The sequence below is a fragment of the Pezoporus wallicus genome, unplaced genomic scaffold (assembly GCF_028554395.1).
Source record: "Pezoporus wallicus isolate ANWC-B61680 ecotype Strahan unplaced genomic scaffold, APGP_CSIRO_Pwel_v1 contig_11395, whole genome shotgun sequence".
NCBI lineage: Eukaryota > Metazoa > Chordata > Aves > Psittaciformes > Psittacidae > Pezoporus > Pezoporus wallicus.
This window is the reverse complement of record NW_026636241.1, coordinates 868,678-893,872: the sequence shown is the minus strand read 5'-3', so window position 1 is coordinate 893,872 and position 25,195 is coordinate 868,678. Positions and strand designations below refer to the sequence as shown.

The 25,195-nt window shown below is 46.6% G+C and overlaps 1 protein-coding gene across 1 annotated transcript in view; it reads left to right on the top strand.

Moving 5' to 3' along the window:
- Positions 1-25,195, top strand: part of DNAJC6 (DnaJ heat shock protein family (Hsp40) member C6) — a 39,775-nt gene that overhangs the window by 4,386 nt on the left and 10,194 nt on the right. Inside the window, exons 2-13 of the mRNA XM_057399227.1 lie at positions 8,971-9,121; positions 10,000-10,049; positions 10,156-10,304; positions 14,748-14,870; positions 17,403-17,536; positions 18,685-18,879; positions 19,289-19,406; positions 20,427-20,506; positions 20,688-20,881; positions 20,976-21,056; positions 22,095-22,541; positions 24,477-24,629. Of these exons, the coding sequence (XP_057255210.1) occupies positions 8,971-9,121; positions 10,000-10,049; positions 10,156-10,304; positions 14,748-14,870; positions 17,403-17,536; positions 18,685-18,879; positions 19,289-19,406; positions 20,427-20,506; positions 20,688-20,881; positions 20,976-21,056; positions 22,095-22,541; positions 24,477-24,629 (1,875 nt within the window). The remainder of the gene's footprint in view (positions 1-8,970; positions 9,122-9,999; positions 10,050-10,155; positions 10,305-14,747; positions 14,871-17,402; positions 17,537-18,684; positions 18,880-19,288; positions 19,407-20,426; positions 20,507-20,687; positions 20,882-20,975; positions 21,057-22,094; positions 22,542-24,476; positions 24,630-25,195) is intronic.

The following is a 25,195-nucleotide window of genomic DNA, read 5'->3' as shown; positions in this document are numbered from 1 at the left end:
CTTTAGCACATGCCCTTAACTGATGAATGTTCAGCTCCTAGTGAAGTGTTTAAAGCAGCTCCTATGGAATATGCTAGATGCAATACAGTAACGTAATCACAGCACTTAAACCTAATGGGACCTATACATTACTGCTACCTGCCTGCTCCTTCAGAAACCATGCTGGACTTGGGGCTGGAGATTTGAGGATGGCGAGAAGGAGAGATAATGGGAGACTTGAGCTTAAGCTGTCAGGACACAAACCATTGTGAGCTCAAAACCAAATTGGTCTCTTTGGTGTTAAGTGCTCACAAGATGAGGAGCAGGCAGTGAAGCAGCAATTTATTTAGGTTTTTGCTGCGGCGTTCAATGATGTTTTCTTAGCAGCTGGCTGAGCATTAAAAGAAGAGGTCCTAGGAAATAAGATATAAGAGTAACAGCAAGGATACGTGTTAGAAAAGGGAAAAACCCCTCTTTCTGTGCTCCTGTGTGGTGTTTATAAGCGGGCCAATCTACAGAGTAGCTTTTAAGCATTCAGGGGATAGGCTTGCCTGTGCTACGTGCTTCCTTGGGCAGAGCAACCACAAAAGAAAAGGGCTTTAAATAAACAGCAAGTGTTGAAGCTGGGATTTCTTGAACTGTTGTACACTTGCAAGCATAATCTCTTGTACTCTGGCGATTCCTTTTCACTGAGTCAGAAGAGAGACGTCTCCATGTCACTGGCACGGGGACAAAGCCCGCCGCTGACAATGTTGTCTTGTATTCTCTTCTAGATGCGTTTTCCAGCGGGGAGGTTGGGTTTAATAACTCTTTTGTTTGCTTGGGTGTTTTGGACACTTGAATGATTCGGGGCTGGCAGTAGGGTTTTTCTTTCCTTGTTGTTTTGACAGGGAGGAGAAGCAGAGAGAATGGCAATCAACTTCAAAGAGCAGTTGCGTGGCTTGTGCTGGGAGCTCAGTATTCCAGCCTCACACGCGTTCTGTTCACTGCAGGATGAGCTTCATATGGCAAAATATAGAACAAATGGAACAAATTTAGCACAGTGCTGGGGGGTGATTTCCCCCCCCCCCCGCATCACTATTCTAAGCATGGAAACAAACCCCCTTCTTCATGGAAATCCTCCATATTGGTTCATTGGTGGTGCGAGCAGCATTCTTTAGTTGCTATTTCTCAAGGAAAGGCAGAAATAGCTTCATTCTTCACAGGTCCATGAAGTTTCAGGCAGTCTCAAACGAACCTTCAAACAGAAAGCCTTGGGCTCATACTGTATTCGTTGCAGCATTTTATCATAGGAAAGCACACAAAGAAGTCCTCAGGCTTCTCTACCCTACAGGGCGCTCTGTGGTGCAGTGGCTCCAGTGCTTCCCATGGGAGGGGAGCAATCCTGTCCCAGCCCGGGCAGAGAAAGGGACGTTTGGATGTGCATTGCCAACAGAAACACACAGAAATCTGCCCGTGCCAGCAGTTCCTTAATGTGTGAACCAAAATCTGTTCCTTTTCAAAGCATCTCCATCAGGAGCTTCTCGGTTCATCCTATTGCCTCTCCTTCTCCCAGGGTCTGTACTATCCAAGCACCTTGTCAGCTCATAAGGGCTTTATTTTCCCAGCCTGACTTCATCTGAGAAGGGTGCTCGTAGCTTTTAGCAGTGAGAAGGGCACTTTACCTGTTGTAGGTAAAGCTGCCAGGAAGCTCTTGGGCAGGTAGTACTGCACCTTGAAGTCTTGAGGCAGTTTCTATCTGTTCTGGGCCAAAGCTCTGGATAGGTGCAGTGCCAGGCTGGAAAGCTGCAGGTAAACCCAAGCAACAACAAAAAAGCCTCAACTGCTTGCTCACTTGAATGAATTATTGAAGATCTCTTAATGCTCGGGTTGTCTGCACCACAAGATGGGTCTGTGCTGAACACTGAAAGATTCTGGCTCTGCCCCTGTGTTGAAGCTGGCTGTGTTCTGGGGGAGACTCATGGTCTGGTGAGCCCTTAGCTTGCATTAGGCTCCCTGGCTCGTAGTGCATCTCCTACCTCCCTGTGCCCTTAGAGAGCCCAAACATCTTCATAGCCTGCTCCAAAACTTCCCTTTGGCCACCCCTAAGTCATTCCCAGAGGTTTTTTGACCTCTTTTCTCGGGCATTACACTTGCTACGGCAGACTTCTGCTTGCCTGCCTCCATTATGTGTTCTAAAGCATCAGGATCACTGAATCCTGGGGTTGGGGGGTCTCAGTGATGGTGTTACCAAGTGTTGGAGCCTGTTCCGCTGTCGTTGTCCTGCAGCTCTTCTCTGCGTGTGTTTTGCTGTTTATTTTTACAGAATAACACCTGAAGATACCTGTGCTCAGCCTGGTAAGGAATTTACCAGAAACCTGGGGCAGTGATGGAAGAGGGGACAGATGAGGCTGCTAGCAAAAACGATTAGGGGAATAATCAGTTTTCAGGGTCTGTTTGAGCCTGAGCAGCTCCCCAAGTCATTTCTGCAGGTAGAAGCACTCTCTTTTCCTGTGAATGCCCCTTTATCACTGTTTTAGCTGCTTTCTCTCCAGCCCCATTGTAAAACACTGCTCAGTGCCTATTGAAAAGTTGATGTAATTATGACACATAGGCTACATCTGATATAAGGGAGGATGTAAGTGCATATAATAGCATAGATGTTTTAGAGAGTTGCTTAAATGTGATAAGGCTCAGCTGTCCAGAAAAGAGATACATGCTGGAAGGAATGCTTAGGGAGGACTGGGCTTTAGGGCACTGAGATTGTGCTCTTAAAGTGTAGCTGACAAAGCACTTGGATATAAAGGCTATTGATTATCACTGGATGTAAAGGAGCCACCTGCCCAGAGATACTCATTTAGAATCACCAACCACCCTCCCCTTTGGAAAGGGAGCTTAAACCCTTCCAGTAATGTCTGCAAGTTGCTTTGTGATCCCCTGAAAGATGAAGTGCTGAGCATGGAAGATAGACTCAATGTGGGGAACAGTAGGGCCTGGGATGCTGAGGGTACCCGAGGATGCTGAGGATACCCAGGGATGCGAGAACTCTGCTCTACCTGGGTCTGTTTGGTTGGCTGTCCTTTTTTTACACACATACACCCTCCATACATGGCATACCTATATGAGGATGCTCTAATCATGTTGTGGCAGGAATGCCTGCACCAGGGCTGCTCCTCTGCTCCTCCTCCCATTCACACGCAGCATGGGCTCTGCAATGCTGAGGTAAAGCCCTTAAATACAATGAACACCCTGCTCTAGTGGAAGGTGTCCCTGCCCGTGGCAGGGGTTGGAACTGGATAAGCTTTAAGCTCCCTTCCAACCCATTCTATGATGGTTCTATGAGGGCAGGGCCACAGCAGCCTGGCTGTGTATCCCTCAGTGCTGGTGTGGAATCATGTCCCGTGTTACAGAGGCTTTGCTGGGATCGCTGCCTGCCGGAGGAACGTGAGCTGCGGCTGCTCCTGTGCCAGCTGCGGGGCGCTGGGGGAGGCAGCAGTACAAATAGGATCAGTTTTTGCTGAGTGTTCCTTAAAAACAATGCAGGCTTTGTTGCCGGAGCCACAACAACAACGGCTCAGCTTCTGTCAGATCGGGGACCTTTAAAAGGCCATTTCTACAAAGGCTCCCTTGCTCCCTTTTCCTGACGTGTCCTGGTAATAGTCTAGGGGGGAAAAGGCAAGCAAACAACCCTTCCCCCCTCAAAATACTTTGTGGGGAGGGAGGAAGCAGCCGCAAGTGGCAAAAGCCTTCCAGAAATGTGGAATTTGGGACACGTACGCAGCAGCGAACAAGTTTTTCCTCATCGTCGTGTCAGGCTCTCGTGGTACCATAGAAAGAGAATACAGAGGAGCATTTAGTAGTCTTGAGCTAACCTCTTTTTGGGGAGGGCAGAACATGAAGGCTTTAATGCTATTCTAGAGAAGAGCCATGGTGAGGAGCAGGGAAGGTCTTTCCATCTCTACAGGAAACACAGGCAGTAGCTCTAAGGACAGTAAAATGCAAGTTGACATTGAAGGTACTGTTACATGTAGTCTGGGCAGACTGAGGTAAACCTGCTTCCTTTCCTATGGTTTCACGTCTGCTTTTTGTCTGCCCTTTACAGGCAAAAAGGGGTCCCTTTACTCTTGCTAAGTAACCTCTGAAGCGCAGCGCTTCAGTTTCCAGGCGCCGTGCTTTCACCTCCCTGCTCTCAAGCTAAACCTTGCTTCATCAGCACAAATCTGCGGACTGACATGGTCTGAAATGCCTTTTAAATGAGGGCTCGTTTCCCCCTTAATTCCCCGGGGAGCTGGAATTCATGGCCTGTGGTTCGGAGGGTTTGTGGCTTGCCTGAGGGAGGCTGCTGCTCAGGGACCTCCCAGGCAGATGAGGGAGGACCACAGTGTGCAGATCTGGCACGGAAAGCTTCCCAAGTGGGCATTTCCTGCTTGTTCTGAGCAGTGAGCATCTCCCTCAGCTGGTCCTTCTGTCTGCTGTGAAAGCTCTGGCTGCAGGAGATGGTGGCTGGTGCTGAAATATCCCCATCATTCAGGGTCACTCTGGTTTTATTCACCCACTTCTGGCCCCAAAAGTCAATCTTTAAACGTGTTCAATGGTTTAAGTGTCTTTGCTTTTGGGACTGAGCACAATCACTGCTGGTGGGACTGCAGCAAGGGGCGAGTGGCCTTTCATGAGGGTACAGGATGAGGGAGGTATTTCCCTTTAGGGTACAGTGCAGTTTCTTCCCATGTCCATGTGCAGAAGATGAGTTTCCTACTTCAGCTGCTATATACGCTTTGATGGTTTTGCCCCACTGAGTGCAGACAGAGGACAGCAGGTCTCTTGCCGTAGCAGTGAGTGTCAGCCTCTCTGCAGCCTCCCAACACCCCAAAGCTGTCCTGCTAAAGCCCTTCACGTCACTCTGGAGTGATGCCTGTGCCTTTGGTGAGCAGGTCACGGCAGGACATCGGGCAGAGGAGCCGTGCTCACCCCTTCATGTACAGGGCTGATGGTGAGAAAGGACTGTCATAGGGATGCTACCACATGACATATTGTAGTGTTTGCAAGGACATGTAGCAGGTTGCTGCTACACTTGGTGACTGCTGGAGGTTTATTCTGAGTACCCTCTTCTTGGAGCAGGCCTTAGCTCAGAGCAGGCACCTTTACCCAGACCAAACACAAACTTCACTCTGTCAACTGAATGAAGTTGTCTCTTTTCCACGCTGCCCCATTGACTTGAAGTGCTTCAGTGACATTGCCATTGCCATCACTTACAGAGCTATTGAGGAAGAGCTGTCCCGTGCATCTCAGGCAGCAGTAAAACCAGTACATGAGAAGCTCCCTTATTAGGAAATGAAAAGGCTGCTGTTAGCAAGCGATCCCTCTGAAACCTGTGCTACAAATACAGGTCAGAAGCTTGTCTCTGAAGTGTACTGAGCCTTCTGGGGAATATCCAGTAACTGGGTTGACAAAGAGTACTTGCCCTGTAAGGAACAGATGCATCTCATACACATAGAGGGTAATTCTCCGTAACAAGGCTTCAAGGCAGCAACTCCAACCCATGTCAGCTGTGTGTCAACATGCCAAGAACTGGGACCCAAGCCATATGGCAGGCTCCTGCATTGCTAACTTGCAGCAATCTACTTCTGTGCAGACAAGCTTGTGAGCCCATTTCTACTGTACCAGAAGATGCTTCTGGGGCTGATGCTGGGTCTGTGAGGGTTAGTTTTGGCTTTGCTGCAGGATAAGTGAACGGGTGTATGGGATGCAGTTCCTGGTGGGATAGAGGGAAGGGAAGGGGTGTCCTGTGCCTTTTGCCTTTGTGCTAAGGGGAAGGACTGTTTCTCCCCTCTGGGTTTACCACCCACCTCTGGCAGGAAGATCTTTCTGAGCAAAGAAGTGCTATTCCACCACTAACTCAATATCCTGACCAAGGTAGTGGTGATCACCTTATCTGCATGGTGAAACCTGAACCTCCTTCCTGCTGGGCTCTGACAGGGAACAGCGACTGGCTCATCCTTTTGGACTCGGCGAGCATCCTTGGTCCTTCTTCTACAACAGAATGGGCCATAGTCGTCCTTTAGAAGGGTCTCCAGGAGCTCTGGAGGTCTCCATTTACAAGAGGGACTTAGCACAGAAATGTTTTATTCGTCAAAAAATGCAGGCTACCCTTTCCTTTTAATCAAACCTTTTCTGGTTGTTCCTGTGGGTTTTGGTACATATTGTAAGGTTCATGTGTTAATGCATTAACCCTTTCTGCCCCTTCAGACACCTTTATGCTTTGTAGGAGATGCAGCCTAGCAAAGGAGCCTTTGAGTGTATTTATTCCGCTATGAACAGTCTCTGAAGACTGTATCATTCCTAGTAACTGAGACAGACTTTGTCAGCACTGAGGATGCTGCTTTCACCCTTTAACTAAAAGCTAACTGCAAATCACTGCACCCGGTATAGTCCCAAGTGCTGCTGCATTGGAAGCTTCCACAATAGCTAACTAATACCTATGTCATATTAAATCCTAAATGCGATGTTTGTGCTCTTGGTTAAGTAGCACCAGCTTGTGTTTCTCCGTTAGCCATCCTTTCTGCTTTAGTGTACGTAGTAAATTTGGAATTAACTGCTGCTGCTTTTAGACATACAGTGAAATTCTCGTTCTCTGTTTCTCATCCTATTTCCCATTCCCCTCAGGGTTGATTTCTGAAGATTCCAGGTTTTCCATACTCTTGAAGCCTTTCTGATGCTCTCCTATAGCATTTCCAGCTGTAAAAATCTGCCCAGTGCCATTGGTTCCCTAATCCCTCTGTCCCCCCTTTCCCTCTTCCAAGTTACCACCTTTGTGCCTTCCTTTCTTTTAAAGTTGACCTGCAGAACTGGAAGCACCTTCTGAACAAAACCTCCTCATTCCAACCCTGGCTTTTCTAGCACGGAGTAATATGAAAGCAGAGTTATTGAAGAGAGGTCAAACACTGATTCCGTTCTTGGAAGCCAGTGAGACGCTTTGATTTTCTTTCTTTCTCATTGTTCTTAATCATACTTGAAGCAGATACTTACAAGTGGTTTGGCAAAAGAAATATTCCTGTGCCTTGAGAAGGCATCGTTTGTTCTGAGGCTGGCGGAGCGCAGGGGAGAAGAGATGGCCTCTAATTGTAGTGCTCTAGCACACGGATCACGTGCGTGACCACATCAGAGTGCATTAAGGCACTCCCTGTGCATAGGGGAATAAATAGCATCACTTTGCTAATAGTCTCCAGTTTAAAGATGTATATTACATTTATTGATAGCTCATTCTGGGTTTGAAAGAGTGAATGTCATTTAAATGGGTTTGGTAATCTACAGAGTAAATCAGTGAGAACTTCTTTAGCTGTAGCTTTTTTTCAGAGCATCCCAGAATCCCAGCCTGGTTTGTGGTGGAGGGGACCTTAAAGCTCATTCAGTTCCAATCCCAGGGACACCTTCCACTAGAGCAGGTTGCTCCAAGCCCTGTCCAACCTGTTTCTTAAGAGTCTGAATGCCTCTAGGATATTTCTTCTGATAGTGATGATTATGTGAGTGATATTTCAATAGCGTGTATCTAACACCACTTAGGGACATGCTGTAGACCAGAGAAGTGATACCTGTAAGGTCTCTTTATATAGCAAGCACTAGCAATGCCCCAGCCTGCATTAACCGTGCTAAATCTTCCCTATTTCTGGGCACCAGAGTGAGTAATAATGACCGACGTGTTCCCTTTCCAAAGCAGCTGTCCCATGGCTCTACAGCAGGACAAATGTTCTTGGAATTGCTGGGTGCTCTGGGGAAAGGCAGCTCTTAGTAGATGCCACCTCAGTTATGGGACTACCTGAGAGTGTTACATGCATTTACATAGGCTGCTTGTTGCCTTGTTTGCTGTGCTATAGGATGTGGGTCTGCTGACTGATGAGGTAACAACTATATAATTAACTACTAAATGTATAATTACTTTAAAGCTTGCTAAGATCAAAACAGTCGAGGCCCAGTGAACAGAAAACCATTTTTAAGTAGTCAGGAGCTTAAATTGTAGCTAATCAGCAGTTAAAATAGGGTTTTACTAGATAAAATGGCTCTCTGCTTTAAAAACCTCCCATTTGCTGAAGTCTGCATCCAATTTATTGTACTGCTCTAAGAATGATGCTATTAACACAGCACTGCTGCAACATGGAAGGCTGCAAAAGTCAGTTCTCGCTTAAGACAGTGGAATAGTTACTCTAATTGCAAACACCTGAGGCGCAAGGTCATCTCGCAGCCCACCAAAAGAACACTTTCAAATGGCTCTTGGTCTGTGGCAGTCTCCTATTGACTTTGCAGCTTTGTGTCACTGCAAGCTGTGATAGAAAAGCTTGCGAAGGAGGTCAGCCCTGCTCTGCTTTAGCCTTAGCAGTTCCCTGAGTCCTGTACTAAGGCTGCAGACATATGGATATCAGAAAAGGTTCTGGTTCTCTGCTGGAATGTTTAATTCCTGAACTTCCTTTTCACGGCAAACCCCAAACTGTTGTCTTCTTTCATTCAAGCAAATCTGAGCTCTCAAGTGACCCTAAAATCCCTCTGTTGGCTTGTCTTATAGCCACAGAAATGGATATTCATAAGACAACCTTCAGTCACCTACCCGCGGTCAAATGGCAGCTGTGATGGTGACACTCAAGAGCTGCCATATATTCTATGACTGGTTTTTACCCCTATGGAGGTGGTTGTTGGTGTGGTCTTGGTTGTGATCAGCAGATCAGCTGTGTGTCAAAGAGCTGGTCGTGCCTTTGGTTGGGTTGAGGGGTGAGGTATGGTGGTTGTCCATGCTATACTGATACTAAATAGTCAACATACGTGCAATGCTGTGAGTTGGTGGTGGTTTCTGAGCCCCTCTGGCAAGGATGGGCCTTCTCTCATCTCTGGAAAATTATGACTTTAATAAGTAGAACTTATTTGCCCTATGTGAATACGTTTGGTCTGGACAGAGCAGTGGGTTTGTTGGCTCAGTGGGTTTGTTGCAAGTAAGTGATGTTGGCTTTGGTTTTGTTGTCCTTGAAGGTGCCTCATCACCAGACATGGAGTCCAGCTATGGGGGAGGCTTGCTAGATATGGTCAAAGGAGGAGCAGGGAGACTCTTCAGCAACTTGAAGGATAACCTGAAGGATACCCTGAAAGATACATCTTCAAAGGTCATGCAGTCTGTTGCCAGGTACAGTACAGCTTGAGCTGCCTAATGCAGGTAAAATCTCTAGCTGCATAGTGCCAGTCTGAGCTGGCACAGCACAGCTTCCAGCTAACCTTATGAAGGAAGGAGGGGACGATCACAAGTGACTTGATTCTGTCTCACTGTTGCTATTTGGCCTCAAGGAAGCAGGGAAACCAAAGTAAAGTATCTAAGCTTCTTAGTAAGTGAGCATCAACACCCTGAAACCTGGAAAAGGCCCCCCCAGTGAACGTGGAGCACTTGGTCTCCTATTCCTTCACTGACCTCTATGGAGCGTATCTATTCAATCACCACTTGAATCTTTTGTTACTGAGAATTGGCTTGTGTTCTGTGCCCTCCCTTTGCTGTGCAAGGAGGCTCTGCTTGCTGATGCACCCATCGCTTTCACTAAAGCCACCTTTTGAATTGCAGAAAGAGCTGAGGTGCTTTGTTTTACCTCTGCTGGCATCATTCCCTGTTCTTGGCACTCTACCCGCCTCTGAGGGATAGCGGCTACAGTAAATTAAAGGAACTTAATGCATACAAGACCTGCGAGGCTTTGAGGCATCTGCAAAGTGGCAGACTGCTAGAGATTCCTCCTGAAAACTGGCGCTGGAAATTAATGACAGAGGGGAAAAGGGACCTTGTGTGCAGCTTCTGCATCCAGTTAATTGCGTACGTTGCAGGGAAGGCTGGGTCACTGTCTGCACGAAGCTGTTTGCTGCTTAAGGAATAATGACAAAGAAGAAAGAATCGGGTTTAAGATCATTCTTTCCTTGTGTTATAAGTAGATCTTTGTGGGGAAACACTCTCATGGTTCCTGTAATGTGCTGTCTTGTGTAACTACGAGCATAACGACTTTCTCCTACTTTGTCTTGTTTTAGTTACACCAAGGGGGAGCTAGATATTTCATACATTACCTCCAGAATCATAGGTAAGTACTGCTTAGTGGATAAATACAACCTGTAGTATTCCAGGGTTCAGAAGTCCATAAGCACCTTTCGGTGCATGCTCAGCCTGGCTTCTCCCTGCCTTTCCAGTGATGTCTTTTCCTGCTGAAGGCGTTGAGCTGGGATTCAGGAACCACATCGAAGATGTCCGGACGTTCTTGGATTCCAGACATCCTGACCATTACACCGTCTTCAACTTGTCACCCAAGTATTATCGCAGTGCCAAGTTCCACAACCGGGTGAGTGTCTTCTGTCGGGTTAACATGAGCAGGGGCGAAAGCCCTTAGGAAAAGGGGCACCAGGTCTGTCCTAGCATGGCAAAGTGTAAAGAGATGAAAAGGGAATTGTATGATGTGGTCCTTTCTGTGGGGGGTTGGAACTGGATGATCTTAAGGTCCTTTCCAACCCTAACTATTCTATGATTCTATGATGTCTGGGACCTCAGGGATTAAAGAGCCTGAAAGTTCAGGACATGTTGCTTGTGTTAGGAGCCTCTTAGAGTAAGTGGCATTGCACTAAGTTGAACCTGTGCTGCCTCTTGGCTCCTACATAGATGTCAGGAGTCAAATGCAAGAGCTTTGGAAGAAAGTACCAATAAAAGCAAGTAGATTATTTTCACGTTGAGCAGTCCTTCAGTTGTTTCGATCAAGAAGGAGCCCTGAGCAGGCAAAACACAGGGCTGGAAACTGGATCTAAGGGCGTTTTGGCTCTTCCACTAATGTATGATTTCAAAACCCACCTCCATGCTCTGCCCCAGTTTCCTTCTCTAAAACCAGAAGAGCATATGGGATCACTGCGAGGCTCTGGTTCATTAATGGCTTTTAGAGGAGATCCCTATGAAATACTGCTGGTGAAATGCAAGATTAGATCTAATCTTTCAGACAACTTCCTGTTCTTCCCCTCTCCCACAAGGGAATGATGATTCCTCCCTTTAGTTTCTTATTTCTTACTGCCTTCAACAAAAAAAGGGCAACTGCAGTTGCCAGGCTTAACCCTCAGTCAGGGTAAGCCACCCTCATGCAGCATAAGCCTAATGCAATTGTAATTTGAGGTATATCTGTATCTATCTTCAGCGACTGCTCTGATCACCAGAAATCACTTACTCACACTTGAAGCTAATTTCTCAGTGGCAGTCAGGAACCAGCCATGACTTCAAATATGAATAAATGAACAGGAAAGAGTTATCAAAAGGTATCAAGGGCTTTGAGTCTCGCTTGGGTCTGGTGCATTGCTGTTGTTGGGAGGAGGAGGACAGATCTAGTTTTGAAAGCCCAGCATTAAACATCTGTTGGTGTATTGCTTGACCTGGCCATAAGTCTTCCATCCCCTGTGCTTTGTCTCCTGCCCTACCCAACAGCTTAACAGATGGCTTTGTGTGTCGCTCTCAAAGCATGATGAGGTGCTCTGTAAGTTATTGCCTTGACACACACAGAAGGAAAATGATGCATCTCTTAATAAAACATTGTACTTTCAGGTTATGGGCTAGGAAATACTGGCTCCAAGTATTTCTCAGGAAAATGAAATGTGCCCAATGCAGTGCATGAGGTGAAGCATGAAACAATTATACATAGGAGTTTGAACTTCATCTATATTGCAAAAAATACTAATGGGCTGTGAAGGAGGTGAGAGCCTGTGCAGAGCGTTTTCTGCTTTGGATGAGGATGCCAGCTGAGCTGAAGTTTTAAGATACACGCTTGTTCTTTGAAGTGAAAGGCTTTTTAATTTGATGGGGCATTGAGCAAGCTGCTCTAGTGGAAGGTGTCCCTGCCCATGGCAGGCGGTTGGAGCTGGGTGAGCTGTAAGGTCCCTTCCAACCCAACCCAATCTGTGATGCAGGTAGGTCACTTTGCTGCATAGTGACACAGGAGGGAGGTGAATTAATGTTCTGGTAGGCTGTTTTCCTGCTCAGATGTGGCTGAGCACGTCGTAAAGCCTCAGGTGCCCAGTCTATTGAGGAGAAGAGTGGACTATGAACACTAAATCTGCTACTGCAATCTGGTTGTTCTCTGTTCTCCTCCCTGCCTTGCCTCCCCGGCAGGAGAGGAGAGCTCTTGTCTGCTTGATGAAGTGTGAGCAGTTTGAAACCACAGAACTCAAATATAATGTTAAACAAAACCAAACTTCAAAATCCCCCATGGGTCACATCCTTGCTGGGCTGTTGCTGCCCTACTGCTGAAGTGATAAAACAGGCATTGGTTGCTTATTTCCAAAGCTCTAGAAGAATTTCTGTTACTTTCCTGTAAGGTTTCTTTCAACCTGCTGGAGTGAGTCCAGAGGAGGCCATGGAGATGCTGCGAGGGCTGGAGCAGCTCTGCTCTGGAGCCAGGCTGAGAGAGCTGGGCTGGGGCAGCCTGGAGAAGAGAAGGCTCCTGAAGGGGAGACCTGAGAGCAGCTCCAGTGCCTGAAGGGGCTGCAGGAAAGCTGGAGAGGGGCTTGGGACAAGGGATGTAGGGACAGGCCAAGGGGAATGGCTTTAAGCTGCCCGAGGGGAGACTGAGATGAGCTCTTAGGCAGAAGCTCTTCCCTGTGAGGGTGCTGAGGCACTGGCACAGGGTGCCCAGAGAAGCTGTGGCTGCCCCATCCCTGGCAGTGTTCAAGGCCAGGTTGGACACAGGGGCTTGGAGCAAGCTGCTCTAGTGGAAGGTGTCCCTGCCCGTGGCAGGGGTTGGAGCTGGAGGAGCTTTGAGGTCCCTTCCAACCCAAACCAGGCTGGGGTTCTGCATTTCATGAGTGGTGGTGAGGTTTTGTTTGAAATACATGCTGTGCTCCATAATGTGTATTTAATTTCCTAATTGTGAACCAGCAATCAGATGGGTAATTATAGGCAAAGTAAATACATAATTATGGGCTGTTGGTAAATGTATATTATTTACTTGGTAAGAGATAATGGCTTTTCCAGATGCTTGACAGTGTGCTGTCATGATATCTGTTCAGAAGATCATCAGTGAAAGGGTCACTGGTCACGTTAATTCTAGCAGCCGCTTGGAATCTGAGTTGTGGTTTAGTGATCTAATTGCAAGTGAATCTTGTGCCTGATGTAAAATGACTGGTGTGCTAATATAAATTAGTCTGGTTCTGTTAAAGAATTGAATAACTGTTTATGGTCAGTCTGTACCTCAGGTTTTACAGCGGTCCCATAACGCAGCAGTGCATACCCTGTCAGGTCTGTGGAACAGAAAGCTGTTCCTGTGCCGGGGGTTACCCCATAGTGAACCTTAGGGTGTTTTGTGCCCCTTTAGCCCTCCCTGAAAATGCAAAAATGCACAGACAAGGTAAAGGCAAGGGGAAATCAAGTGTGTTCAACAGAAAGAATGAAATGAAACACAGCTCTTTGGACAGGAGAAGATGAGGGACGAGTACAATAATGTAGAGACGGTAACTAGGGAATGCCTTCCAGAGCTTGCGCATGGTTTGACTTGTGTGCTTGTTGAGCACTGTAGAAGCTCCCCAACAACTACATTTCAGTGTATTGTGGAGACCAGAAGCTTTCCTGAGTGTAAAAAGCAAGTAGGCAAATACCTATTTAGATATTAGATTAGACAAGAATCTCCCAAATTCTAAGCAGAGCTTCTCCAGCTCAAATGGGCTGCTAGGGGGGATGGATGTGCTGGGTTAGGCAGTGCTGCCTGCTTGCTTTGTCCCTCTGTTCTCTGCTTGTCATTGGAAATGTTGTTTGGGACAACACAGCTTAGTTGATCCCTGAGTCAGGATTCCTGTTTCTGCTGTGAGATGTTTTAGGAAACCCGGAGCACTTGCTTCCTCTGCGAGATGAAGCGGTCAGGTATGGAGATCCATATGGCTGTTTAGGAACATCTGGGCAAACCACTTTCCTCCTGCCCCCGGGTCTTATTAAACAGGATCCACACATTGGCTGAGAGAGACCCAATTCTTTGCCTGAGAACAAGCTCCATGATGTTTCTCCTGTGAATGTCTTCTAGCCAGAAATGCCTTTAAGAAAAAAAACATACTTCAATTAAAATCAGATGAAACAGAGATGGCTGTGGAAGGCCATTTGATGTTGATGTGCTGCGTGAGACTGCAAGGGCTGTTCTTGACATAAGTGCTATGACTCAAAACTAGCACACTGATGAATAGTAACTAGACCGTTAGGGTTTTATTAGTAACGAGACACTTTATTGGTAGCTAGACACTTTAGGATTTGTGGGTTTCAGCTCAAAGTAATCCATTTCTTCACACATTAACTCTACCTACTCAGATACGGTATTTTATGGAACAGAAGTTTCCCTTTCATCAGTCTAATATCTGTCAAATTGGGCTTGAAAATCCTCTGACACCAAATGACTGAGAACAACAGATGCTCAGTATCCTCTGAAAAACAGCCCTAGTTTTTAGGGACAAGCTGTACAAAGGCTTCGGAGCAGAAATCGATGCGCCGCTGCAAGGCTGGAGTGTTATGAAAAGCCCCTCAAGACAATCTGACTTGGAATGTGGATTTGACAAGTGTGTTCTCAGTGACAATACATCAATATCATGTTATTAAGTGAGGCTTCTTCTGGAAGTCACAGAGCAGAATTATGCAGGGGAAAAGATGGAGTAGGTTTCCAGCACATAGATTGTAAAAGAGGAGTATGTTTCTCGGCAGCAAGCACTGTAAAAGCAAAGCATGCCTTGCTTCACGCTCTGAGGAAGAGCATCTTTTGTTCATGCTGTGATTCCTGTAGGTATCTGAATGTAGCTGGCCAGTGCGGCAAGCGCCCAGTCTGCACAACCTCTATGCTGTCTGTAAGAACATGCACAACTGGCTACAGCAGAACCCCAAAAACGTGTGTGTCATCCACTGCATGGTAAGTACACCTGAAAATAACCACATTTTTAGACCTAGGAGTCGTACTGCATGTTGCACGTCTGCAGTCTGTGTAGAAGGATGGTGACTTTCTAAAAGAAGAAGAAATGTAGTAAAAGGCACTACTACAGGAAGGGACACAATCTTCCTTGTGTAGCTGCATAGCTAAGCTGGAAGACCCAACACTAAAGAAAAGCAGGAATGCAAAGCAAGAGAGGTCACAGTCATTCCAGCAGCGAGCTACTAGAAGTGATGAGTAGCAAAAAGGTTTGAACTTCGTGGAACAACTGACCATAAGAGCTGTCAGCCTGCTGTGGCTTTGCACTTTACTGTGAGTAGTCACAAAGTGCAGCCTCTGGACTGAAGGTTACTGGTGGAATTTAGGGAGAAAAAGCATAGCTGGGAATTCTGTCAAACTGGGAAGCTGGGATTGCTGAAGCCTCTTGTGATCTTGTGAGACCTCACCTGGAGCATTGTGTGCAGTTCTGGTGTCCTCAACATAAAGAGGACATGGAACTGTTGGAACAAGTCCAGAGGAGGCCACGAGGATGCTCAGGGACTGGAGCACCTCCTGTATGAAGACAGGCTGAGGAAGTTGGGGCTGTTCAGCCTGGAGAAGAGAAGCTGCATGGAGACCTCAGAGCAGCTTCCAGTATCTGAAGGGGGAGTATAGGGATGCTGGAGAGGGACTCTTCATTAGGGACTGTAGTGACAGGACAAGGGGTAACGGGTTCAAACTGAAACAGGGGAAGTTTAGATTGGATATAAGGAGAAAATTCTTTCCTGTGAGGGTGGTGAGGCACTGGAATGGGTTGCCCAGGGAGGTTGTGAATGCTCCATCCCTGGCAGTGTTCAAGTCCAGGCTGGACAGAGCCTTGGGTGACGTGGTTTAGTGTGAGGTGTCCCTGCCCATGGCAGGGGGGTTGGAACTGGATGATCTTAAGGTCCTTTCCAACCCAAACTATTCTATGATTCTATCTGTATTTGTCAGGCGTGGCTGAAGAAGTCCAATCAGTAGCCTTCTGCTCCTCCTTCTGCCCCACAGCTGGAATAGTTTCTATATGCCCCCCATAAGGATCACTCAGTACTGGGCAATGTGCAGATGGGATGCATTAGTGGTGCTATTCTGTGTGACTAACATGTAATGTACTCCACGCTACCTTCAGTATTGACAGTAATACCCAAAAGGGAAGCTCTGCTTTGTTCCTGGAGCCTAAATTAATTCCAGGAGGCTGTCATTGCCGACCAGTGTAAATTGGAAGGAACAGAGGAAATGACTGATCCCAAACTAGAGTCTGGCATTTCTGCCTTGAATAGCACAGCCAGTGGCTATGGGATGTGAATTCCATTCCAACAGAGCTGAAGATGCATTTGATGCTTCAGTCCTGCAAATGCAGCTCAAGAATCAATTCTCCTAGTGCCCTTTGAGCAATGAAGATCAGGATAATGCTGTAAAGGACAGGGAGTCCTCTTTGACACTTCCTCAGAAGCCTGCAGAAGCCATGTTCAAGGCCAGGTTGGACAAGACCTTGGGTAACATGGTTTAGTGTGAGGTGTCCCTGCCCGTGGCAGGGGGGTTGGAACTGGGTGATCTTAAGGTCGTTTCCAACCCAAGCTATTCTATGATTCTGTATGAACCTGAGAGAGCTTTTCAGAAGCAATTGATTCATGCTAAACCCTGTTAACCTTGAGCATGTGCTCAGGCTCAGCAGGTTACTGGAGTCTGGGTCAGCTCTGGTGTGGTAAATCCCACGTTATGTCTGGAGTGCCTCAAAGATGGCTGAAATAAGCCATTGCCATGAATGTGTATCTGAAACTAAGCAGTCATCAGACCAGGGTTTTGGTGGAAGCTGGTGGAAGGGCTTTTTCTCTTTGTTTGGCTTGCCAGAGCTGGTCCATATGGCTGATCACTGCCTATGTCCCTAGGTATCGCAGGACTCGGGGCACTGGGGGTGCTTTGATCCTCCCCTGCTCTTGCTGTATCTTTGGTCTATCAATCTATCTCAGCAAACATACTTTTCCCCATCATCACACTAAAGAAATCACAGGCTTGCTCAGGAGCAACCTGTAGGCTGAGGGCTGAGGAGGTGTTTTGGGTGAGGGAGCCTTGGGCTGGGTTTTTCTGTTAGTGATCTCTTCCCTGTTAAATTCCTATTAGACAGCAGCCTGCAGCCATGGGATGGTGTGCTCTGACCCCTGTGGTCATTCCAGGCCTATGTCTGAATAATTACAGTATCACAGCTTGGGAGCACCCATGAAACACCAACGTTTGTGGATAAAAATGTACTTGTGGCCTTTCAAAACAAGTCTTTGGCTCTTTACTGGGTATTCCCTTACCTTTGACCCAGGCATCGTGCCACTCACTGTAATGCTGTGCACTAAATAACAGCACTGAAAATTCCTCATCTTGTGGTCCCAGTCTTAGTCTCTCTGGAGAAATGATTTAATGTGCTTTAAGGAAGAGTAGAGAGTGTTCTGTTGGAATTTGAAGGATGTCTTTGACGTTTTCCTCCCCCTGCCCTTTCCTTAACAGGACGGCCGAGCAGCATCAGCAGTCCTGGTCAGTGCGATGTTCTGTTTCTGTCACCTCTTCTCTAATCCAGGCCCTGCTATGCAGTTGCTGAACACAAAGAGACCTGGAATTGTACTGTGGCCATCTCACAGGAGGTAGTGTATGCTGCTTAAATGCTGTGCAAAAGAGCTATATTCCTCACACTGAAAACTGCCCAAGCACATGTCTGTGTTCTGGCAATGTGTTCCCAGCCCCTAGGCTGAGATAGGCATTCAGATTTCACTTTGTTCCCCAGAAATCAGTGGTAAGGTGGCAATCAGGCACTGGAACAGCTTGTCCAGAATGACTGTGGGGTCTCTGTCCTTGGAGGTCCTTGGCTGGGTATCACCCCCAGCAGCATAGTCCAGTTCTGAGATACAGCTTTGAAGTTGATCCTGCTCTGAGCAGAGTTGGACCAGATGATCTTCAGAGGTCTCTTCCAACCTCTATTATTCTATTCTAGATATATATAATAACTCTATAATAGAGTTATTCTATTATTATATAGAATAATGCATATGACCTGCAGGGTGTATATGCTGCGTGCCCCAGCCTGTCCACCCAGACCAACCTGGAGGCACTGGCAGGAGGTGACTGAAAACCCCAGAATTCCTATTGCAGCACGAGCAGACCTCATGCATTAGCCATGGTACTTAGCTCTGACAGGTCCTAACTAATGTTTGTGGCCACTTCCATTGATATAACAATAATGGAACAAACAAAATCAAGCACTGCAATAGCTTTGCTCAGCGGTTCAGGAAAGCTGACAAACCTATAGTGAATCCCTCTCCCAGCATCAGCTTCATCCTCATAGCAGTTTACACTGTAAAACTGTCTTCTTTACAATATCCATTAAGTAGGGGGAAAGCTGCCTGTCAGAGCAAACCAAAGATATAGTGTTATGTATGTAATGATGATCCTTCAGTGCATGGCTAACAAAGTAATTTATTGGCTGTGGGCATGTACAATAGCAGGCAAACTTCTACTGGTAAACCAGAAAAACCCATTGCTCAGCACCTTCTCTCCTAAAAGGCGAGGAGAAACGGTCTTCAGCTCAGAGCTAAAGGCCAGCTTCCTTCCTCCTGTGCTCCAGTTCTTGGAATTAAACAGAAATAGAAGCACAGGTTTTGTTGAGTCCATGGAAACTCCAGTTATGGAACTGTGAGGGTCACACTTCCACTGGATTTCAAGGTAGATTTCAAGTACAGAATGAACACTGGTCACCTGGGATGGAGGTTTCAGTAATGGCTTTCTCTGTCTGCAGATACATAGGGTACATTTGTGATCTCATAGCAGACAAGCCCGTCATTCCTCACTGCAAACCACTTACTATCAAGTCGGTCACCCTCAGCCCGGTCCCCTGTTTCAACAAGCAACGGAACGGCTGCCGGCCCTTCTGTGACATTCTCAGTGGAGAAACCAGGATCCTTACCACTTCCCAGGAGTATGAAAGAATGAAGTGAGTTGCTGTGATCTCCTGACATCCTTAGGAGCTTCATTCCAGGAGGCTTTGGGGCTTTGGTTTTGCTGTCATGTCTTACGGCTTTGCTGTAGTCATTGCCAGCCTGCCTGATAAATGAAGGAGGGCAAATATTGTTTCATTCATTTCAGTGAATTGAATGAAATAAACTAGCAGATTGAACCTGAAGTTGTCCTGTGGTGGGATATCTTCATAGGATAGTTCAGTGCTGTGTTGATTTCCCCTGTTACAAGATTCTGTTTCAACTAAGCCTAACGCTAAGCGGGGCGCTGCATGCACCGTGGTCTGAAGGAGATGATGGCTTTTATGTTCACTCTGTTGCCAGGTGTTAATTCCAGGCACTGTGGAAGGGAGCTTAACTGTGGATTTCCTTCTCTTCCCCTCAAAGGGAATACCGTGTGCAAGAAGGGAAAGTCCTCATTCCACTGGGAGCCACTGTCCATGGAGATGTTGTTGTTTCTGTCTATCATATGAGATCAACCATTGGGGGCCGCCTTCAAGCAAAAGTAGGAGTTTATCTTCTCTTGCATGGTAGAGGCAATGTAGCTAAATATGGGGCCTAAAGATGCATGGGGCACTTGTGATGAAAGGTGCCTTACTTGACAGTAGGCATAACACAAATTTGAGCAGTGCCAAGGGAAAACATAGAACTGCATATGGAGAATTCTCTTTGTGGAAACGGTGTCTACTGATAGGGTATATGATCATTACAGCTCCTGCAGAAGACATGGGGATAGGAAAGACCACTGAAGCTGCAGGCTGGTCAGACAGCCACCCTCTTTGTAGCCAGAAAGCCTCTTCATTCTGGCAGATCAAAGAAATGGAAGAAAGAAACTGAGAAGTGAGAGCAGTGGAGTGCTGGAGTGAGCACACCTGGATTTCTCCTTCACGTAATATAGTAACACCACTGAAAGTGAAAATGGGTATTGGTCTGTGCTGTTCTAGGCTTTGAGATGGACCTGAACATGCTGTTCTCTGGCTCTTGTAATTGTGTAATTGTGGAAAAGGAATGGGGAAATGCAGACTAGAAGACCTGGACCTGCAAAGCCTGCCTCCATAGTTGTCACACACTGCGTTGCTCCATTAACCTGTGCAGTGAGGAGGGGTGACTCACTTGCTGAAATAATCTGTTTAATTTGTAGTGACTTCCAGCACAAAATGTGAGGGCAGAACCGAGTTTTGTCAGTGGAAACAGAAACTGGTCTTATTTAACTGCTTAAGTGTCAAGTAGATCCCAGAAACACAGACAAGCAGGGAAAGAAGGCGTATTCCTGAAGGCTGTGAAGGCATTCTGGTGTTGTGGAAGCAGCAGAAGCAAGGTTTAAGGCAGATGAAACATTTGGGTTTGAGAAGGAAAAGCTCTGCTTTCTGTTGAGCAAGCAGAATGAGTTAGCTTGTGGAAGTTATGATTAGTCTGTGTAGTAACTGGTAGTCAGGTAGACTTAACTGTCTGTATCTTCTATGAACTATCTGAATTTCATGAATTGAAGCCTTTGTTCAGTCTGGTGCTCTATGTTGTTTTGCAGATGACCAACACACAGATATTCCAAATTCAGTTTCATACTGGCTTCATAGCCCTGGGAACAACCACACTAAAATTCACCAAGTGAGTATTTTAAGCAGAACATTAGTCAAACCCTGAAGCATGAAAGCCCAAGCAAGTCTGAAGGAGAATATTCACCGATGAAATGTGAAAAGTCTGTGTTCATGCATCTATGGAAAGACTTTATATAGCTGTACAGAAATATCCTTTCCTGTTTAACTGTACAACTCTTGTCCCCACGTAGGCCTGAACTGGATGCCTGTGACTCCCCAGACAAATATCCTCAGCTCTTTCATGTTATACTGGACATAGAAATACAGTCTACAGATAGACAAACCGAATTAACTCCCCCCTGGGAGAACTTCACCACGAAAGACATCAATCCAACCATTCTCTTCTCCTCTCATCAGGAGCATCAGGACACTCTTGCTTTGGCAGGTAAGAGCTGCATAGGTTCATTCCATTTCAGTGCTTCCCTGCATGCTGAACTTTGCTTTGCTTGATTTGATTTATTTGGTACTCTGTGCTGCAGGTAGAGGCCCCACTGATTCACCCCAGGATAACATAAGAAACGTTGGACAGAGTGCATTCTTCTCATCTCTCAGCTGGCAAGGTATGCACACTTGGGCTTCAAAGCAAGATCTGCTTCAAACGAGACAAACAACTTATTCCCCCCCCTCCCTGGAGCACAGAGTGGGGCTGAAGGGTCTGATTGTAGCATTTCTTTCCCATTAGATCATGGTGAAGTGCTGGTCACACCCTTGTGTTGCAATGGAGTGGGAATGAATTTCTTCCAGTGTCCTCTTCAGCCACTGCCTGCTTGTGCTGTATATGACAATTATTGATACAGTTCTAGTGTAAAGCTTTGCCTGAAGCCTCTTTTGATGCTAAACCCATCTTTTTCCTAATGTTGCACTTTATATGTAATGCTAGGAGAATGTAGCACCAAGAACATTTGTCCGAGGCCATTTAATCATAGAATCATAGAATAGAATAGCTAGGGTTGGAAAGGACCTTAAGATCATCCAGTTCCAACCCCCTGCCATGGGCAGGGACACCTCACACTAAACTATCTCACCCAAGGCCTCGTCCAACCTGGCCTTGAACACTGCCAGGGATGGAGCATTCACAACCTCCCAAATAGTGCTGAGCACCTTGAAAATAGCACTGCCAAATGCAGCATTCCTCCTCCAGTATCGGGGCTACACAGGAACGTTGTGTAGATTACATTAGGTCGGAACCTGGTGTGAGAGATCCTTGTGGGCACAGCTAGGAGGGTGATTTATGTCACTGCTCCCTTACAGTGAGCCTTGCTTTGCCTGGATTTTAAGGCATGGCTGGAGATCTGTGCTGGATGCTTGGTCCTGTCCCAGAAACTCCTTCAGTTTGTATCTCTGGGCATCACACTTGCTGGCTCTTCAGGAGGAGAGTCAATTAATCTGCCTCTGTTTCCTGAGCACTAAAGCTGGCTCCTTACAGTACAAACCAGGAAAGACCTCAATCTTTGCGCAGGACTCTCATTTTAAGACCTAGCAAAAGGCTGCTACGATGTTGTCAGTAGCTCTGTGCTCTGCTTGCAAGCTGATTTTCACGGGACCTTTGTGATGACACCACTAACGGCTACCTCGTTTCATTTTCCCCCATCCTTTAGATCAGAAATCTGACAAAAGCAGCTCTCACCCCACCTCAGAGGATCGCGCAGCGCTGGTGCACGAGGAAAGCGAGCAGTCCGATGACGAACTCTTGTCCCTTTCCAGTCAGCACAGTAATGCCAGCGGTGACAAGCCTCACGGCACCCCAAAACACAGCAAAAAACAGCAGGAGCCTCCAGCACCGCCTCCACCTGAAGACGTGGACCTGCTGGGCCTGGATGGCAGCCCTATGAGCAAGAGCTTTCCCTCACAGCCCACGGCTGCCCCCTCTAACTCAGACTTACTGAATGATTTGTTTGGGGTCGGTGGGGCAAGTTCCCAGAGCCAAAGTGGACAACCCGCTGCTGAGGAGGTCTTCCATGTGGGGGGACCGGGATCTGTGCAGTCAACTCCTCGGCGTTCCGCAGCTTCAGCATCCCCATCCCCGTCCCCAAGGGTAGGAGAAGGTAATGGTGGCTCTTCCTTATGTGTGACATGGGGCACGTGCTTTGGGAATCCCACCTGGGTGATGTGCTCCGGGCTGTTGGATTCCTCTTGGTACGCTCATGACATGAAAACAAGAGCTGTGAGGGATCCCAGGAGCCCAGCCAGCTCCTCTGCTCTGTGACAGGAGAGTTGGTGCATCTTCACAGTTGAGAATACAAAGCACATTCTCTAGTTTGTTCCGTAAGTGTCTGCTGGAGCTCGCCCAAGCGTTTGGCTGCTCCTTATGCTAGCATCAGTTATCAGAGATCATCAGTTTTGCTTTGGCTGTGTGTCCAATAATGCATTTGGGGAGCCTCTTAGGTTTTGGGTAGACCCGTAGCAGTTTGAATTTGATTTTCCCTTTAACTTTAGGGGGTTTGGAGCTGTGATACTGACCCTGGGCTCTGAAATAAGGCTACACAGTTTTGCTGTTTCTGGTCATTCTGCAGACCACGGCAATGTGAGAAGGCCTTTCGTTTCCTCCAAGACAGATGGAGATCAGGCTGGCAGGAGTGGTTGAACAGATATTGGAAAGAGGGATTTGGGAGGGGAGTTAAGTGAATATAGGAGAGCAAGTGAAAATCACTGGTAAGTGAGCAGGTGAAGAGCCCTATCCAAGTTGCTCAGATTCCCTTGGGGCTGACACCAGTAGCACCTACCACATGATGGCCCTCAGCCAGCTTCTGAAGACTCTTCCTGAGTCATAGAATCATAAAATAGTTGGGGTTGGAAAGGAAATGAAGTTCATAGTTAGACTAAAGAACCCCCGCAAGCCTGGGGAGGTTTGTCTGTGGTCTTTATCAGAGCAAAAGGGACAGGAGCAATTATAACCTACTTGTAGTGAGACTTGTGAAGGGAGAGAAGAGATGAACACTGAGGACTGGAGGAGGGAGAGGGGAGAAGAATATAGATTTCAGTGGGAGAAATCAAGCCACTTGTATATAGAGAAGGTTCATGCTGTGGCAGTTGTATGCTCGGTCTCAGAGTTATACAAGACAGAGATGCAGCAACAATATCAGGAAGAGACTTCTGGATATTGCTGTTGAGCTTTGCAGAGCCAGACTGGTGCTTGAAAGGAAAGGGAAGGTTTCATACAGCTTTGTCCTGGCTTTGTCCCAACCCAGGAAAGCAAGAATAAAACCTTGAGAGATAAGTGAAGACTAGTAATTAAGTATCCTAAACAATGGATAATATAAGTAATGAGTAATAGACAGCATTAACACAACGCAGAGCTTTGCAGGATTGCGTCTCTCTTGCAGTAGCATATATTGCATCTCTGTTCAGGATGTTCTTTAAACTTGTTGGCAAGTAAGAATTTGAGTGGCTTCATAGTGGATTCTTCTGTTGTTGGGGTTTTTTATGTGAAAGACACTAAACAAATTGATGGAAAGACTTTGAGAAAGAGCTGGATTTTTGTAACAAGTGTTTTCTAAAGCTATTTCTAAAACATGACCCTTTTACCCTTGACATGTGTAAGCTCTGACAGCCTCAGATCGTCTTGGGCTGCGTTCAGCTCTTGGGAGGAAGCAGGAATTACAACAGGGCACAGACTCCAAGCTCTGGGCTGTCCCTCACCATCCATTTACATACTGGCAGTACGTGCAAGTTGAAACTTAGATGCAGTGTCTAAGCATCTAAATATTTGCTCTGACCCCTCTGAAATTCAGCTCCTCTCCTTGGAAAAGACAGATGGGCTCAACAGATGTGTTGCTGTGACCATGTCGTGCAGCTCTCTAGGTCCCCATGAATTTGGCTGGGCTCCCGATACTTTCCAGTTGCTCTCCCACAGTCACATGCTGTCTCCTACTTGGTGTCTGCGGGTATTAGGTTTTCTTCTCCACACACCAGTGTCTTTTCCCTGAAGCCCATTCATTATAGGAGTTAATGATTTAGTTTTCTCAAACATGCTTTCACAGCCACTGCCTTTGATCCGTTTGGAAGTAGCCCTAAGCAAACTGGTCCAGACCTCCTGGGTTCCTTCCTTGGTTCATCAGCTGTCCCTGGTGATCCTTTCCTTCAAGCAACAAGAAGTCCTTCACCAACTGTGCACAGCGATCCCTTTCACATGGGTAAGAAAGTGAGGCTTTTCTAGTGTGTTTAAGTAAATGGGAAATGCTGCTTTTAAATAGTGATGGAGCCATTAAGCACAGACTGATGCTTACCATAAAATGACTCTAAACCACAGAAACCCCACTAAACAGGAAAGAGCTTTTCTTGTCTCCAGACTTAAAGCATATTCATAACTCGAAGTGTGGTAGGACGGGACTAGTTTCACTCAAGTCTTATACTTAATTAATAAGCTATTTGTATTCATGAAAAAAGAGATGATGACGAATGTCTGCCTGCATATTCCTGTGGTTATAAGGTCTCATTTGAACCAAACTACCATTAATTGCGCTAAACAGAGCATGGCGTATTAAGCCTGCTAGAGAAAACACGCATCCTTTGGTGACTTAGATACAGGCATCTGTTTTCTTTAGATGTGCTAGCAACCTCAGCCAAATTCACAGTTGAATTTGACACTTATTTGAAGAGGAGGATTATTTATTTCTTTATTGGACTTTTCCCTTCTCTTGGTTTGAAATGTTCTTCAGTTGTGCTCTTCTCCTCCTGTGCCAAAACTTAATGTTATAAC